Source organism: Echiichthys vipera, assembly GCF_963691815.1.
Source record: "Echiichthys vipera genome assembly, chromosome: 3".
NCBI lineage: Eukaryota > Metazoa > Chordata > Actinopteri > Perciformes > Trachinidae > Echiichthys > Echiichthys vipera.
The window spans coordinates 12,763,079-12,782,880 of NC_139828.1; the positions used below are offsets into that span (position 1 = coordinate 12,763,079).

The 19,802-nt window shown below is 42.3% G+C and overlaps 1 protein-coding gene across 1 annotated transcript in view; it reads right to left on the minus strand.

Annotated features, from left to right (window-relative positions):
- Window positions 1-232: 232 nt before the first annotated feature.
- Window positions 233-19,802, minus strand: part of agbl4 (AGBL carboxypeptidase 4) — a gene marked incomplete at both ends in the record, with an annotated part of 285,820 nt that continues 266,250 nt past the window's right edge. The window contains 4 exons of the mRNA XM_083940174.1: window positions 233-332; window positions 503-596; window positions 8,568-8,730; window positions 11,745-11,897. Coding sequence (XP_083796300.1) covers window positions 233-332; window positions 503-596; window positions 8,568-8,730; window positions 11,745-11,897 — 510 coding nt within the window. The remainder of the gene's footprint in view (window positions 333-502; window positions 597-8,567; window positions 8,731-11,744; window positions 11,898-19,802) is intronic.

Consider the following 19,802-nt stretch of genomic DNA (forward strand, 5'->3'; position numbering starts at 1 on the left):
TCCTTGTCATTCAGTAGTCAACATTTTATAGCCACAAAATAACCCCAAGAGGAAGCTTGTTCCGATTTTAGTTCTGCAAGTACCAGCCATCCCACCGTTACAAATCTGTGAAAATAAGTCTTTATAGCCAGGGAGATGTGGAGCTTCTAAAGGCAATGAAGTGTGAAGGATCCTCCTGCTACGGTGCTCTGCATTTTATACATGCTCAGTCCGTGTCCGTCTGTCTGTTTGTCTAGTGCCTGACACTCTGGCTCTTCTCCCTCTCTCTGTCCGCTTCGTCTCTGCCAACACTGTTGCCCTTTCTGTCGCCTGTCTGGGACATCACCTCCGAACTGGAGACAAAAACATATGAATATGAGGGACTGAGATGGTTGGTTATAGTTCATGAAACAGCAAAACAGAGAGACATTCATTTGCTTAAGCATGAACAGCATGTAAAGTTAAAGGCATATTTGGGTTATTCATTGAACTTCATATTGATTTATTCATAAAGCTGCTTTACCTTTGAATGTGAGTGGGTCTGTCGTCCTTGATGAGGTTGTTGAGTTTGTAGTAATCCAGGAAGGTTCGAGCCACATTCCTGCCCAGTTTTGTGTCTGAAGACAGGCAGTTAAAGCTAATTGTCTTTGGAAGAGCTTCCGGTAACATTGCTCAAAACATTTTCTACATCAGTGGTTCCCAAACGGTTGCATTGCATTGTGAAGTGAAACTTAAAGCTGCACACAGAATTATCACCCAAATCTGAAGTGTCTCAGTGTAACAAAGCATTTTAGCATCTTTCAGCTTTTTATAGTTTGCTTTACTCTCAGCGCTCTTAACTAGGATGCTTTTTTTGCTAGAAAAAAGCTTTGATACACATAATGTACGCTACCTTCCCAGCACCAAACAGCAGGGAGACAACGTTAGTAATTACCTGGTGAACATAGTGGAACACAGTGAAAGAGCCAGATATTTCCCTCAGGAGCTGGCAGAGACCAAAAACCGAGCTAAAAGAGTGTTAATATTAAACTTAAATTAATCAGGTGGCTAGAAACATGACTCCATGCTGCTCTGTGTTTGCTGGATTTATAAATAACAACATACTGTACCAACTGTTTGCTGATATGTAAGTTATGTCCCCAAGTGGCCAAAAAAGATATTTATTACTGATTTAAGTAGAAGCTGCTTTTTTTTTTATAGCGGACAATCTGACTGGCCAAACACAGGCATTGTATTGCAATATTTGGAATGGACCAGTTATTGTCATTAGTTTCACTTGTACTTTTACAGCTATCGGAAGTCAAAATGTGTTGTCCTAAAAAAACAAAGATCTATGAATCAGATTAATTTAGGAACAATAAAAGAACCAGAAAGGCCAAAAGTCCTAGATAAAAGTTCAGGAAGTGAAAGTTTCCTACAATCCAGAAGGAGGGTGAAAAATGAATTCAGACATCCATATCTTTTTTATATCTATGATGTATATTTGCATGACACATACAAACCACTTTATCTCTTTTCACATTTCACTTAGAGTAATGTTTTTTTTAAAAGCTATAAAATCAACCCCCCTGTCCCCATCAACACACACAATGAAGAACAGTAATAACGAGCGGCTAGCAACTGGAGAAATGAGCAGCGTAAATCCTCAAGGTACAAAACATCGCAGTCTGAATTAACCGAGGCTAAATCAGCTGCATTTCACTCACGTCGGCCAAATGCATGATGTTGGCATGAATCACACAAAAGCAATTACTTATACAAGGAGGCCTTATTTAAAATTCAGAGGTGAGCACACACACATCATCCCCCTGCCCAATTGTCCCTCGTTACATTAGGGAGAATATCAATAACTTCACTGCTTTTTACAAAACAGCTGAGCGTTTATGAGTGCTGTTGCTAAGCCTGTGATCATTAGGCCAGCGGAGCAAGTAACGATGACAATCAGGTTCAGATAATGAAGAAGTAGAGAACCACAGAATGCCAACAATGTTCCCAATCACCAGGAGTGAAGGGTAAAGTAAATACAGATGAATAAGAACAATGTAGCTGCCAGAGGTAAATTTCATTTAGTCACTGAGAAAAACACCATCAGTATCAGCTGCCAATATATCTTTAGATACATGACCATCAGCCTAAATCCATCATCCTCCATCTATACATTCATACCGTTCATATACCGTAGATCCCAACACAAAACAAACAAAAACATGAAGTTGTTTTTTTTTTTGCTATTTCAACGCATTGATGTTAAGCTACCTCCATTCTTCACCAGGCTGGAGCATGATGGAGCAACACAGAGACATAATCCGTCACTTTCCCCTGTTATTACCTTGTTGATACTCAGATACGTCCTGCCATCCGCTGGACTATTTGTCCGTCAACAACATGAAACAACTGGCATGCAGAGAAATATATATATATATATATATATATATATATATATATATATATATATTTTAAAAATGACTGGGATTCAATCATTTTTATTCTATACTTTCCAATTTCTCATTATGATCGAAAATTACCCGTGCTACATAAATCCAAGTTGCTATAAAGAAGAAAATCTGTTGTTCAAAGCCTGTTAACTTGTAAACCATCCATCCACAGGTTGGATGCACTGTCTGGTCGTATACTTCAGGCTTTGTAGTTTGTCATACCTCAAGCAACACACTCACACCCACACACTCATTGTATACCTGCTAAGTAAGGTCTCTAAATATTCAAGCAAGCCCCTCTGTGGAGAGTCTGTCACCTTGGCCTGGTGTTTTTGCGTATGTTTCGGGAGCCTGCACAGGACTTCATTCTTCACGCGGCAGGCTGATGGCAATGCTCTCCACACGACTCCAGAGTCTATATTTACACCCCATCTGGCTGTTTGTCTGGGAGTCCTGCACCAGGCCAGACTTTCTGTGGATGTGTGTGTGTGTGTGTGTGTGTGTGTGTGTGTGTGTGTGTGTGTGTGTGTGTGTGTGTGTGTGTGTGTGTGTGTATGTGGATGGACCGCACAGTCTGTTTCATTAGAACTATATCTGATGATACTGATTAGGTCAGGATAAAACTACAGATAAACAAACTAAGGTTACGTCCTTCTGAAAATTGCTTTTATGCGAATTTTAATGCATACTAGTTATAAACAGGACAAAGATTCTGCAGCCATGTTAGCAGGAAAGTTGTGCTTTGAGCTTTATGGTTACAACCTCACAAAGACAATGTCAACATGCTGATGTTTAATAGGTTATATAATGTTTATCTTAGTTTAGCATGTTACCATACCTGAACCTCCTGTATTTAGTTTGTGCATCCTCGCCTCCTCCTCCCTAATGCACCATTTCCAAGGATTTCTGGATTCCTTAAATGCATCTTGAGGAGAGAGGATATTGCAGTAGAAGTTTGAGTGAGGATGCACAGGTGTATCCTCTGCAGAAGTCTTTGTGACGTGTAAAAGACACATGGCACACAGCCAACCATTGCAGATGTGCCACACGTCGTATTTAATTGACGTTGTTTTATAACGACATCCCCAAAGCACAGATGTCTCATTTAGTTAAATGTTGTTAGTTCGACTCCTCTCACATCTCAGGTGGGAGGGACTAAGAAGTACAGCAGAGGGTGATGGGAATGTATTTAGTTATGTAGCCAACGTATTGGACACATTAAAAGTTTTATGATGGTTCGAGATGGAAATGGTCACCAAAGTTATCATAGCTCATCCTAAGGGGGACATGACAATTCCTCCCGGTATATATTGAAATGTAACAGTTTAAGTGAAAACTTTGACCTTCTGGTGGTGCTACAGAAAAAGTCAGGGGATCATTAAAGTTATTAAGATTCATCTACTGGGAATGAGTGTTTGTCCAACATTTGGCTAAAAATATTATTTGAATATAGGAAATTATTAATCTAGAAGTAGTTTAGCTGATACACTTACCTACTCACAAATGTTCATATTCAAGGACATAAAACACTCATATACCTGTGTCATTCTGACCTCAGGAAAGTTTTTGGTGTTTTCCTCCGTTCTCTTTCGTCAGCAGAGCTCGGTGCCAGTCCTGAGCTCTTTGGCCAGGCACGCTCAGCGACAAAAATATCTCCCGGACCCCACCGTGCGCAGATGGCTTCTCAGCTTGGCTTGTCACGACTCACCGTCTATTACAGGAGGTTTAGTGATGGACGGTCAGCTCCTGAAGGAGAACTTCATCCATGAGGCAAATGCTTGGAGACGCAGAGGATGCCCTGACTGCTGTCTGGCCTGTTGCCGGGGGAAACCGTAGGGCCTCGCTGCTGCAGCAGGAAGTGATGGCCAGGAAACAGTTGGAGGGCTGTAGCCTGAATTACAGAAGTGGTTGGTAGTGGAAATATTAAGAGAAACTTATGCTGCTTTAGTCCACATCTAGGCAGCTGCTTCTTAATTAACGCATGGACTAATAATAATAATATTGTTAATACCGAATCATCAACTTAACTGGATCTGAAAGCATTATCATTATCATTGCATATTCATTATCCAGAGAGGTCAAAGAGTATTGTGCCAGCTTCACACAGCCTGTCAGCATATTACTGGCCTGTCACTGAGGTGTGTGAGGTGTGTTCTTTAACATCTCGGTACACATAACGGTCTTGTCTAATCAATTGCAGGTCACTGTCATGGCTCAAGGGCACGCCAGCTAAGGCGCTGATGAGATACGTGAAACAAAGGGGATTGGGACATGACTTGTATACTGCAGCTGTTTACTGTCAGCATGCCATTTAGCAGCTATCACCGCCATGTCCCTCGTGCCTGGTTCTGAAAGACAGACAGACAAGGTGACGATCAGACAACAAGGCCCCCAGTGGTAAAATGGACAAGACACAGAGAATGCTGTCCAGATCGTATGAGAGTTAACAAGGAGACAAGCAAGGGGACATTCAAGTCATCAATATGGGCCACTGACAGGTCCTGTCACTGCGCTGACACGTAGAGAACTAATTATCAATGCTAATTAAGAAGCTAGTCAACAACAGCAACACAGAAAGGGACATTTCTGTCCCCAATAGCAGATTCAGCAGACTAAAGGACCTCACGTCCTGTTGCCCACAGGGACAAACAAGGGTTGATTTAAATCCCTGACAAGAGGAACTGTCACTGCCAAGGAGACGAGCTCTGAAACTTGAGTAGTAAAATGAAATGCAGTGAAGTGCAAGAAAGGCTTCTGCTTTCTTACAGTGTGTACTAGCAGGAATACTACGCTGCTCTGAAAACAGAACATGGATACTATTTTTTATATTCCAATCATAGTATTTCTTTACAAGAGTCATACTCATTTATTGTTAGTGGCTGTGCTTTGTGTATAAAAGTGAATGTAATAAAAGCACTGTAAAACCAAAAGTACATAATGCACACACAGGAACACAAACATAGTGGTTTAAGCTTCAAGAATCTATTCATGTTCTCCCTTATCAATATGTGGAAGAGTCAAAACTGCAGTTCCTCGAATGGCCACCTGAGGCTGGCTCTCAAAGCGAGTTACAAATAAATGTAAACTTCTTTCAGCACTTCCATTTAACTTTAAACTTCTCAACTACTTCTTTAGTGTATTTGCTTCAACTGCAAATTTAGATCTTCATCACAAAAATGTTGCCTTTTCTAGCTTTCTCCCCACGAACATCAGCTTTATATACAAAACCTGACACTACACAACAGGAGGTGTGCGGCTGTTTCTTCGTGAGCACTCATGTGAGGACACTTGTTCATCTGAACATAGTAACAATATTTGTGCAATCAACTGTGTGTTTAAATGTGTGCGTATGCATGTGTGAGCACCTATGTATTTGTGCATGTCTGTGTGATATGATGTGTATGATGTGTGGTAGTGAAGCATATTTGCCTCCAAGCTATATCATTTGCATACTTCTCACAGCCTGTCCATTGGGTGTCAGATTCAGTGATGCATACTGTGTTCCACTGGCAGCTCTGGCATTCCTGGAGTTTCACTGTTATGGTGAGGTGCATGTGGGTATTGCTGCTTCGGCAGACAGACATCACACACATAGAAAATGACAGCTACGGGTTTGTCTATTTTCAAGTTAGCCACCAACACACAATTCTGCTGCAACACTGACGCTCTTGACGATAGAGAAGACCACTGTTTCCGAATCTCCCACATGTCTTTATTTACTGAAGGAAAACAGCAACTTTGCAGTAATCACACAAGAAAGAAATTTAATTTTCCTCTTCTCAATATTAGAAGTTTAAAAATCTTGAAAATTGTACTTGACAGAGAAATAAGAGACTGCTCAACTCAGCACAGGAGTGCAAGCAAGCGTTACAGCCTGAATCGCTTTTTAAAGTTTTTTAATAATTCTTCAAAGTCACAGAGAATACTGTCTCTCCACAACACACACACACACAAACACCCACATATCCACACACACCTACAAGGTAAGTAGGCCCTGAATGCTGACATAAAGGCACGTACTGAACACACGCAGTGGGAAGCATCAAGCTGAGTCTTGAACGAAGTCCCAGATTCTCTCAACCTTGACTCCAATTCAAAATTCTGAGAATGAACCGGAAGGTCCATCACAAAACACAGTTGGACTACGAAAATAGAAATACTTGGAGAACAATAACAGGCCAGAATGTTTAATGATACTGGACGTCAGTGAGACTGAAACTAACTTTAAGTACAGTACGTATGCATCAAAAAAAGACACACACACACACACACACACACACACACACACACACACACACACACACACACACACACACACACACACACACACACACACAAAGGTGCTAATGATTAGAGGACGAAGAGAAGACAGACACACGATAGAGGTTGTCCCTGCTGTTTCAGAGAAGAGGATTCTCAGCTTGACTAAATGATATAATGAGCTGTTATGTTCTGGGTGACGAGATGAGAGGAAAGGACAGACTGGAGGAGAGAGGAGGATATGAAAGGAGAGATCAGACAACAAATACAGACACACTCCGCATTACACCTTTTTCTGAGCACCTGCAAACTGTGACAAAAGTCTCAGCTGTGAGAAAGGTTACGATTTCAATTTTGGTGGCTACAAGTCACAGCAGTGGAGAGGGAGAGTCAGGAAAGATTAAAGGGTAAGGGTTTATATGTTCTGAAGGTGGTAAGACTTAGGGGTCTAGGTTATTACTCATTTGTCATGTATGAGTTTAATGGACTGATTGTGCGTACTTGTGTGTGTGTGTGCGTGTGTGTGCGTCAGGTGAGAAAGGTGGAGGAGGGGGTGTTGAGATGCTAAAGGTCTCTGTTGATGATTTGCACGCTCCATCGAGCTGACTGCTGGGGCGTATAAAGCGACATGGTTGGTTCCTTCAACCTGCCTGACCCCAATCTCCACTCTACACCAGGTCCCTGTGCTGCCTGCCCACCCTGTGGAGCCCCTCCTCCTTGTACACTTCGCCTTGTCACAGCCAAACACACACACACACAAACACACACACACATTTGGCGAACAAAAAGATCAAGCAAGTCCTCCCACGAGGGCTGAGTTTTCTCCCAATTTGACCTTCAGATGAAATGTCCCTCTCAAACCTGGCTCCTCATCTCTTATCCTGCTCTGAACCCAGTGCCACTTATTTAAATGAAAACACAGCGGACTTTGTTTATCACAACAGCCAGACATCTGCCTCCTCAACGTGAGGCTGTGGTGGTGCCCTGCGTGCATGCACATGCCTGTATTTGCATTTGGCCATCGCAACTATAAAGCAAGAGAGCTGAGATGTTTCTGTGAGAAGCATTAAAGTAGAGAGGGCTGTAAAAATCCCGTGCACCACATCCCAATACGCATGAGTGACTTTGTATCACTTTTTCTACAAATTTCAAGTGATCAGGACTTACAATTGACCTGAATGCCACTTACTTTACATGTGGGTGTGACTCGACTGTGCTGGCTCTTAGCACTAGAGGGCACTAGGGCTGCGTCTATATCCACCCTTCCCTCCAGCTGCAGAATATGTGAAGGGGAGCACATACTTTTCATATGTAGGGTCCTTATCTCTCTCTCTAAATCTCTCTTTCTCCCTCTTCTCACTCACTTTATCGGTACGATCAGACCGCCATCGGCCAGCTCTCAGGAGCTCTTCAGCCCTGAGAAGGTCAACTGAAGGAAAACTTCCTCCCATCTGGCTCCATTAAAGCACCTGTGAACTTTGGTTCCCGTGACGAATGAATGCGTGTGTGCTAGTATGTGTCTGTGTGTGGGTGTGTGATTGTAGTCGCCAGGAATCATGTTTGCTTTATTGTGCTACTATTTATCACAATCAAAGCCTCAACTGTGCACATACATGCACAACATATGCCGAAACGAGTCCCCTTTCTCCTCTCTCCTTTGTAAATGAAATAAATAGCTATCGCATCTTTATTCTGTCACTGCACATCTGTCGCAACAAGAGGTAACAAAAGAGCAACATGGTTTTCTAGTGAGTATACGTGGCCTGACACACACACACACACATGTGCACACGCGCCCACGTGCAATAGAACATTACCGCTGCTCATTCTTCACAGTTCTTCACAGATGCATGTACGCACATGCTCATGCAGATCACATAGGTCGAAGGATACATGTCTCCTCAGTGTACGGCACGGGAGCGGTGCTGCCAGCCGTCATGTAGCTGTAGAAGGACACCTCTAGAGTGTAGCAGTAGGATGTGTCATCAAGGAGACCGCCGAGGAACCGTCTACCGGTACCAGCCTTCACCACATCTCGGTTAAAGGAAGTGTTGGACTAGAGGAATGCAGACAAAAAACAATCATATCTGAGACATTGTGCTGGACTAGTGGTCTGGTGATTTAGGTTCGAGTCTTTGTGTCAGCAAGCATCTTCCCTGTTAAAGCATCTTTGAGCAAGACTCTAGAGTCTGGAGAATTTCCCGACAGAGATCATTAGCACCAACTATGACATATAGCCTTAAATACTGTCCCAGTTTACACGTCTAAACTTTAAAAAAGTCTACATTGCACATTGGTACTCTCTGGTGGAATCACAAAATGACTATTTGTGTGTGGGGCAGATCTGTGAGAGTAAATATGCGTTTGCTGACAAGTATCTCATATCAGCAATCAGTTTTTGAGGGTTTGAACATTAGCTACTTAACTTATTAAATCAAGTTATAACAATTTCCACTGACTTCTCTGGGATGTGTTTAGGTCAAGGCATCATTTCATCAAGTATTACACTATTATAATGTTACTTTGTTTAAGTACATCATAGATCATATTTAGTTTGGAGCAGTTCTTTAGCATTGGCATAATATGGTAAGTCAGAATACAAATGTTTGTAGGTATGTCTAAAGTTACCATTACGATCTAAGTTCATGATAATCTGCAGGGTCTTTATCAGTGAGGACCAGCCTCTGACAAGCCTAAAGAAAACCTCTTATTGCGTTTACAAAAATAATCCCATCCATTAATATCTGCTCAGAAAATATTTGAGTCACAATTTATTTTGACCAATTTTTTTTTGGTTGACCAATTTAAAAACAAAGCGGCTTATGTCAATATCGACATGTCTCACCAGTGAAAATGTGTTGTTTCTTAGTAATGTGCAAGTGGTAAGCACATAGAAATAGAATCAGAGTAGTACTTTCCCATTCAAAGCAACATATTAAGATGGTCAGAGCGGCGTTCACTCTTATGTGTGCCATTGCCATTGCAAAGAACTGTAACTGCTGTAGTGTAATCTTAGCATAAACTTACGTATAAATCCACTTGCTGCTATAGTGGCATTGAGGATTTCTGGATTTAATTGCTTCGTATTTCTATTGGTAAGTCATCCGATTCTAGTGATGAAATGATGGGCTAAGACGGAGTTCTCAAACTAGTGAGCATGACAGAATTCACGACCTAACTAACAAACATCGACATGACCATCACAAACAGTTCAATGTCCATTCTACTCTTGTTCTATTTCTATAGGTAAGCCTCTCGAGAATACAGGACAAGGCAGCTTATTTGAACAGACTGACTGCATACAATGCCATTACAATGCTGCAAATGGCTAACGTAGAAAAAAAACCTGGAGTCTATTTTAAGTTTCAGCGTGTCAGCTATACTACAAAAACATGATGCTGTCTAGGGAAGAGTGTGGAAAAAGTTTCCTTTCACTGTCACTCCACTCTGCTGCAGTGAGAGTTGCTTTGCTGAGATGCAGACTTGGCGGCCACCAGTGGGAGTTTGGCATGATTGTGTTATGCTGCTGCTGCTGCTGCTGCTGCTGCTGCTGCACTGGGCTTTAGGTATTGCTGAATGGGCAGAGGGACAAAAGCACAGCGAGGGAGATGACCCCCGGGCCAGCTGTCACACAAGCAATACAGAGAGAGAGAAAGAGAGAGAGAAATTCTCCTGAAATAGCGGTTTACTCATCCTTCGTAACTGCATACTGTATAGGCAGGGACAATCTGTGACATTTCCATACATGTGTGGGTGAACGTCTGCCACTCTGGCTTGTCTCCATATCCAGGTTGGCACAGGGTGTCAATGGGTAACAAAGGTTATTCTTTATGATGTGTGAAAAGGCTTTGCTATGAAATGTCACCATCACTAAAAAAACGAAGGTCAGTGGAAGTGACACCGGGCTGAGAGGAAACTGTTTGGTGGATAATGTACCTGTATGAAAAGGAGTTATTAGGTTATGCATGTGTGGCTGGCAGAGGAGCATCACAGTCAGTGAATTGATGTCTTCCCTCACATGTTCTTCTGTTCTTTGCTTCTCTGCTCCGTTCATTTCAAACACTTTCATTTCCTCCTTGGTTTTCCCCTCTTCACCCCCATCAGTCTCTGTACAGTCCTGTCGAGAGAGGTGCTTCAGCAGAACACCTGCACTGCTCATACAGAATATCCTGGCCTACTTTTACAATATAGTCCTGTGCTTTGTCATGGCCTATACAGTGTTTGCTATTTCTATTCTGCACATACAGTATAAATGCATATTCATATTAATGGTTACATGTCTGGGAAACTGTTTTGTGCAGGATCTGTAGGATCTCTTTAGCAATTAGAATTTACAGTATATTATACATGTTATATATTATACACAGTTAAATTGGATACATATTGGATAAATACTGATGTTTTTTTAAACTTTATATTAAGGGGGTGGTGTAGATTCTCATACATACTTTCAATTCATATCTTTGCAGCTCAAGGACTTCTGCCAACACTGCTGCTGGTCACACCAACATTTTGCATACTAACTCAACATTGAAATTATCCTGTGTTCTTTAACATAATTTATACCTTTTTAGATGTATTAAACAGTATATAGAGAGTTATAATCATTGGGTGTGTGCTTTAATATTTTAATTATTCTGTATACTGTTATGAGTTAATTGAACTGAACGGTCAGGGTTTATAAAGTTCCACCCTCTCTTCTTTTATACTGCCCTCACCTCCTCTCTTTTGTTGTCAAGGTGAGTCTCTTTGTGCACAGCTGGAACATGCTCCTATATATTGTGTGTGCATTGCTAATTAATACATGCAGTCTATGTATATTTTTTCAAAAAATCCATGCAGCAACACACATTTACACCTGGGAGGTGCGTGGCGCAACCAAGGTCTTCAACTTTGTGCCACTACCGTTGCAACAGTTGGCAATTAAATGCCTCACTAAACACCACCTCACCAGTAGTTGCTGAGATAGGACTATTTCATGTTCTCTTCCTGAGCTTGCCCCAGGATCGAATCCGTGTGAAATTCTGCTCCCAAGCCCGCCTCTGTGGTGTGTTTGTTTGTGTGACTTACAAAGGAGAAATCTGGTGCATTTTGGCACAACAGTCTGGGGAAGACAGCCTGTCTCTGGACGCGCTCCTCGTCCTCGAACACATTGCCGTACATGAAGCCATTCAGCATGGTGGAGTGGGCATGAACATCAATGTAGAACTCCAAACTGACTGTCTGATGGAGGAAAGGAAGGAACAGGGACAGAGAAGCAGAGAGACAGACAGACAGAAGATAAAAAAAGCAGCAGGTTAGTGGGGAAGATGGGATATTTTTCTGACAACAGCACCAGTCCACACCAGAGTTTTTCCTCTGGGATTAAAGGAAGACCTTTCTTTGCTGTGCTGGGGAGAGGCTTTCACCCATGGGATAACTACAAAACCCTCCAGACACTGCGAACTGACAATATGTTTACTACCTGAAAGGAGCCAACCACCCACACATAACTTCAATCAGACTGTCCTTTTGAAGGGCACACTACAGTTCATACATCGAAGGTGAGCAGTAGATGAACGCATCCCATGTGGATGTCACACATTCATCACATAGTCCAGGATTTTTTATCAGGTTTATATTGACTTCATATTGAGTATGTAATGTCTTTTCTTTCCAGCATACACTGAGTAAAATGGATTTGATAAGATCTGTTTCTCTTGCCCGACACTATAATCACTCAATCTACACACAAACACACACACACACACACACACACACACACACACACACACACACACACACACACACACACACACACACACACACACACACACACACACACACACACACACACACACACACACACACACACACACGCACACACACAGACCTTTATCTTGCAATACAAATAGGAAGCTTCCACTGACTTGACTTTTCTCCAACTTCTAACTATAACACTCTGACATGTCTAAATGCAGGGCTATCACAGTCCTGGATGAAAAAAGCACCAATTTCAGGTATTTCATGCTCATAAAGGTCTGCAGTTTGCAAGATTTGACCTTGTTACTCCTCAATACAACACAAAAGTAATAGAAGAGCTGCTCACCGCTAGACATAATGAAAACAAAATTGAGGATTGTAGACAGCACCAGGAACACCTTAGAAAATCTAATTTCAATTGGCAGTAGCTTTCCAAAATTGCAGTCTGATGTCAATCTGTGCATGTCTTGTGTCATTTCAGGGTAGTACAAAACAGTTGAGCGTACTTATTACCTCCCTACACTTACAACCAACAGTGTACAACATGCATAATGGCACATATATACTTTATAGTGTTAGCCATGTTATCATAAAGTGGAATCGGGTTGTATAGATTCTATGGATCTCCCCAACACACCATCAGTGTAAATGGTCCTCTAGTTATACACCACTATTTAACAATTACATTAAAGGTCTCATGTAATAAAAAGGGAGATTGTCTCTTTTTTATTATAACACTGTATCCTAACAGCATGCGGCGCAAGTGACGCAAATGAGCATCAGTGATAAAATCAGTTTGATTACATTGTTTTTTATTGGAATGTCCTAACTGGTCACAACGATGAGGAGTTCTCCCGGAGACCTCCTCATTTTACTACAAAAACCTAAATAAAGGTGTTGCTGTGGCTAACAAGGCAAGATAAGGTAAAACCAGAGGAGTCTCAGAGGAAATGAGGATCACTGCACTTGTGTGCGTGGTTGTGTGTGTAGCAGTAACGGTGCTGGCTCCTTGTTAAACACTTTGTGAGACCACTAGTGCATGAGAAATGTACCTGTTTTTCAGGGGCATATTTTACAGCTTGTTTCACACATTTTGTGAAGTAAGTTTGGATAGGGAGCGTCAATGCGATGCGATAATAAGGAAGCTCACATGCTATTAGGACATAGTATAAGGCTATATAAATACTGTCAAAGTACCACAACGCACACAGCCCATATTCAAAAACTGTGCCTTTATATGAGCTGTCAGTACTTCTCTACGGTTGCGATGTAACAACTATACTGTATAGAGGTAGAAAGTGTTGCTACAGTGCCACTACAGTCAGTCCCTGGCTACAATGGTGGTTCAGAGATGCCAAGAGCGCCAATGCCAGAAACACTGACCAATCAGAGTACACTGAGGTTTTTCAGCAAAGGGACTTAAAAAGACAGGCGCTAAAATGGAGCGTTTCAGACAACGGGTAAATACAGGTAGCCTCGCGAGACCATGCTGATCTTGCAAGCTCCATTGTATTTTACTTGCAGATCAGTCTGGTAACCTGCGTCAGAGAAAATGTGGGACGCAACGAGAAGCGACTGTTCAGTGTAAACAACATGGTGGCTTTCGCAAATGAGATGAGCGCAGCTATTGAGCAAGCCGCTCACTAATGCTTTTTTCTCTTGGATCCTTTTGTTGGAATACGGACTGGGCACCTGAAACTGGGCCTTTTATCCATAAATTCACATTACACAAACAGCAAATATAGTTACCAACATGCTGTTTACTTTGCCTCGACACTCTGTTAGTACGTCATACGCTTTGTTGATCTGATTGGTTGATTGGCCTGTCTTACCAACATAGGTTGTGATAGACAGATGGTTTATCCAATCAGCAACCAGTATTTCCACCCCTTCCTAAAAGATCTCCAACCGAGAGATCCAAGATGGATATGCAAAGAAAATGCGAATTATGCGAATCAATCCATCTGGGGAAGTCAGGTTTAAATACAGGTAAATTTAGACAGTATGAGAAAAAGAATGTGTTTTTTTAGACATTAAAGCATGTTTACATGTCCTAATATTAACCCAAAATACAAAACAATGCACTATCTTAAGATTGTTGTAAGACTTTAATATACTCCTAGATATGGTCACATTTAGCTGCATGTAAATTAAGATTAACTCACCCACCTAACCACAGAGCTGTAACAGTACATGTTCTGATCTTGCTTGTATTTGAATGGTGAGGCAGGTTGCATATGTGATTTTGATTGATCTATAATCTTGCTGCATATGCTATCTATCCGTTCTTTAAAAGGTGGACCTGTTTCTTTAACCCCTATTATAAATCCTAAAGCTTAAAAAAGACAGAAACTGAAGGCTTGAAAAAAACCTCACTTGGCAAAAAAATACAAAAAAAAAAACCCTCCTCACTTCAATGATCTTAAACTGGTTCTGACAAGGGCAGGGATACAAGCCCCTCATTACACACACACACACACACACACACACACACACACACACACACACACACACACACACACACACACACACACACACACACACACACACACACACACACACACACACACACACACACACACACGCACACCTTCTGACCCTTAACTCAGGAGAAGCAGCAACCTGCACCTCCTCTCTGCCTCCTCTCTCTTTATCTTATCACTCCATTCTCCTCCAACTGGTTTTATCCTTCCCCTCTTCTTATTCTTCCTCCTTCTCTTTATCCCCCTCCCACCCCCATAGCACCGCTCATTACACATTCAGCACCACACCTTGTTGCCTGTGGGTCATAAAGAGGAGGAGAGGGGAAGAATGAGAGGATGGAAAGGAGAGGGAGAGATAGTGGGAGATGAAGGGGAGAGAGGGAGGGAGGGGGGGAAAGCAGAGAGAAAGAACAACAAAGATTGACAAAAGACAAAGAGAGAAAACGATGCATGTGAGTTTGTGACTGCTTGTGTGTGTGTAAGAGAGGCAGAGCAGTAGGGAAGAGCAAACAGAAAAACATATAGATACAGGGGTTTAAAGAGAGAGAAAGAGAGGAAATAAGTACATAAGAGAGAGCAAAAAAGAGAGAAAGACAGAGAAAGATACAGAGAGACATCAGCATGTGTGTAGGGAAGGGTAGAGAGATTGACAGGAGAGAAAGAGAGAGAGACAGGGAAGCGGTGCTTGGGCGGCCTGGGCGACGCAGTGTGCCTGTGTTTGAAATTCCGCTCACAGCCAAAGCAATTTCCTGGCGGTGGCTGTGCTGTCAGCTGCTTGGCTGGCTGGCGGTGAAATATGGTGGCTGGGAGTCGGCCGCTAGCAGCCCCCGACAACCTGATGGATGGAGCCCCAGAGGAGAGGAACAGCAGCAGAGAGAAGGTGGAGGAGGAGGAGGAGGGGGAGGGGGAGGGGGAGGGCGGCATAAGAGGACAGTGCGAGGGAGGAGGGAGAAGCAACAGAAAAACAAAACAGAAAAAGAGCAAGAGAGAAAAAAGCTAAATGCAGCCAAGTGAGCGGTAGTGGCAGACAGAGGGAGAAATACATATAGAGACATAAAGGGAGAGTTAGATGGCGGATGAAAAGAAAGAGGGGAAGAGGGAAAATGGAGAAAGAGGAACAGGGGAGAGGGAGGGAGAGAGATGGGGGAAGCTTACAAAGAGAGGGGACTAGTGGGAGAGGTAGAGGAGGGTGGAAGGAGTTCCGGGGTCTAGACGAAACCAGCCTGATAATCACCTGGGTCTCTCCCCTCTGGAGGACATGGAGGCTGGGAGGAGGAAGAGGAATAAAAGGACGAGGAGATAGAGGTGGATGGATTGGAGGAGGGTGGACAAGCAGGTGATCAAAAGTGGCAGATTGCTGGTAGCAGATGTGACCGTTACATACCGTAGAATAACTGATCTGCAAACTCAATGAACATGTTTAATTTAAATGAAACTCAATTAATTATTCAGGATCTTAGAATCAAAAGGAGCTGGACACACCATGTCCAAAATTATTATAAAAATGTTTACTCATGTGACTGTTCTTATGTCACATTAAAATTTTGCTCCACTCAGAAAACTACAGACAATTTGACAATCAATTCAAAATGTCATTCAACAAAAATACTGATTTTTTAGTTGTAGCATATTTTCACAAATATTAATATTTAGTCTATTATATTAAACTTCCTTTAACTTTTGGTCAGACAAAATAAGTTATTTTAAGGTGTTACATTGAATTGTGGGAAATTGAGAAGGGCCTCCCCCCCCCAACATTTAACATAGACTAAAATATTAGTCTAGGATTAGGATTAGTTGATAAAGAAAATACTAGTTAGAGACAATAGTTAAAACCATTTCTTCATGGATGTGCCCAAACCATGAGATCAGCAAGTGTCCACAGTGCATGGTCTGAAATGTGTAATTTCCATGAAAGTGTATCATATATGGAAAACAGTGTGCCAGTCCACTGAGAGGCAAACACAGTCATCCAAGCCACCTGATACAGAGATTTGTCTTCATGAAGTGAAAGTAGATCATCTGGAACAAACCCACACAAACACAGAGAGAGCATGCGCAGAGAGAAGGTAAAGGATCCGTCTCTTGTGGGTGAAGACACAAACCAGATTAAGTTCAGTATAGTCTGTCCCTGTCCTGGTTCTAACCCAGAAGGTTTCTCCTTCACAGCAGAGGAGCAGTAGAAACGGTATCGGCCATGAAGCCCCACAGTGTCATGTCCGGGCTGACTACAATACCCAGTTAATGCCTTGTCAATCAAACTGAGAGGGTTCTGAAGGCCCAACCACTGTGATTGATGCTTCAATTAACAACCCACTCTGACCTCCAGAATTGTTCATTTGAAATTGTAATTAAGCAATTAAGGGCAATTAAGAAACAGAGACTGCCGAATGAAAGTCAGAAGACAATTTGAGAGAGTGAGAGAGAGAAACAGAGAGGGAGAGCAAGCTGTCCAAATTAAACCTCTCAGAGAGAAACAAAAACCCCATCTCGCTGCAGAAACTCCAGGGAACTCTCAACTTGTGGTGAACTTGCAGCGGCCGCAAACAGTTTAGTGTAAAACCTAGAAGGTCAACCCAATGTATTTTGTCAGACAAGTACTTATCTCCTGCATATTAATTAGAGCGGGGTGCGGGGTGCCGTAAATGCCGGGCTTATCTTTACACGGAAAGGAAAAGAAGCTGATTGAAGCAGGATTACAAGCTCCTGAATAAAGCTCCTGGCATCAGCAGCATAGCTTTTGAGGAGAAGGCAAACTGCTGCTTGTTCAACAGAAGAAAGTTGAACTTATTTGCCATGTAATGCACATTATTCAACATTAGAATAGTATAATGCCTGTGGGAGGGAAGACAGGTTTCTTCATGTTCAAAATCCAACTGGGCTTTGAAGTGGGCCGCAGAAAGCAGGCCCATGATTGGAGGGACGCCATTGACAGATCACTAAGCCCCACTCCCTGTGTTACTGTTGCTAGGAAGCATTGTGTTTTTGCACAGCACGTGCACAGTTTACAACGACATTAGCAGAGGAATCACTAAAAATTCCTGGTCATTTCCAAAACAATTCATAGAGAGGTATACAAAACCACACTTTTAGTTTCTATCTGGCAACTGCTGATTTTGTTGGTTGACACTTGTAGGCAGTTACTTTAGCTAACGCTAGTTTGACAAGTTGGTTGAAAAACCGTCTCCGGCTGTTTACAGCTGATGAGATCCCGGTGAGGGGTCGCATAAATCTAAAAGCAATACCTTGCCCGTTTTAAACCAGCTCTGTATCACAGCAATGTCGGCAGTGTGGGCAGATGAACAGTGTTTGATTTACCTCTGTGGTATGACGTATGACTGGGGGAAAGTAACAGTTAGAGACGGTCAATTCTAACTTATAGGCAACTCATTAATTCATAATAAATAAAGGTATTAATTACATATGGGCAGTGAAAGCAAGAGTGGCACTGTGTGAGCACCAAACATTCATAACGAGTCAAACAGTCCCACACAAAAAGGATGGAAAATAAAGCCGTCATATCTGTAAACTCTAAACTCTACCCAACATTTCATTAGTTAGGGAAGCCAATTCAGGTCATGGGGGCACATGGTCAGTGACCCTCTAATGATGTAGCAGTGACAGAACATGGCAGATGGCATGACCTGCTTCATGGACGAGAGTAAATGACACAAAACTCTCCCTCCGTCTGTCTCTGCCTCTCTCATTGCCCCCCCCCTCCTTCCCCTCAGTCTGTACTGTGCTCTCAAATTGATGGCAGTATTTGTCTGTTTATGAACACAGAGGTGACTTGTAATCAGCCTGAACGGGCGCAGGCAGCCCTCTGCTTCAGGCCTGTTAGTGCCACATCTGTTGGGAAGGCCTGCCAGGTGAAGGAGAAGAAAAGGATGATGATAGGCAGAGACAGGAAGAGCTGCTAAGAAAAGACAGCAAAGATGAGCAAGAGGGGAGGCACTGAACAAAATAATTTGAACAATTATGTAAAGAATTAAGATACGGTAAAAGCCCCTGAACGACGCTGATAAAAAAGGCATAACATTGCCAGAGTGTGAGAGATTAATCTGTATCTTCCTGTGAAAAGCAGACAATTCAGCTTCCAGCGGAGTGAGACTAAAAATAGGGATGATGGAGGGATTGAAACGTCGCAGGGATGATGGGGAAAAATTGGCCATAAGTCTCAGAAATGGATCAGAAATGGTTGGCTGACACCAGAGGACAACGCACATGGATAGAAGAGAGACACAGACAGGGAGGCAGAGAATAAGACACAAAACACACAGAGAGATCCCGACTTTACACATACAGTATAATGCATATCTGACCATTGAAGAAAGAAAGCGAGACAGAAAAACTGTAGGAGCCACAGAAGGAGAGCATTAGGGAGGATGCCAAGGTGCAAAATTATTCATCTAGGTGCTGTAACGGGACCCAATACATTTGTTTCAGACAGAAAATTAATTTTCTAACATTAAAAAAGGTCAAAAAGAAGACAAGGCATCAGTGACCTCTTTGCCATCCTTAACAAATTATCCAAAATGGCAGTGTCAAATTGGTGGGGATATGTCGGCGAGTGATGGATGCTTCTGGTAATCAGCCAATCAAAAAGAATTCTTCTCCTGCTTTTGATAAATGAGCTGGAAAAGCAACGCTTTAGGAAGGAGATGGGTCCATTTGTTTCCTTGGTCTCGTTTCTTTTTTTTCTCCCTCTCTGTTTCTCTCTTTTCAAAACAAACAACAGGGTAGCTTGGGAACAGATTATAGCTCCTTGCATCACTGACTCTTTCAGCCATTTCCCCTGCTGACCAATGTTCAGCTGCAGATGGTAAATGATGGAATTGTATGAAACAGCTTGACCAAGCTTGCCTTCAGATGGATGGAGAGGAAGTTTACAGCAAGTTTATGG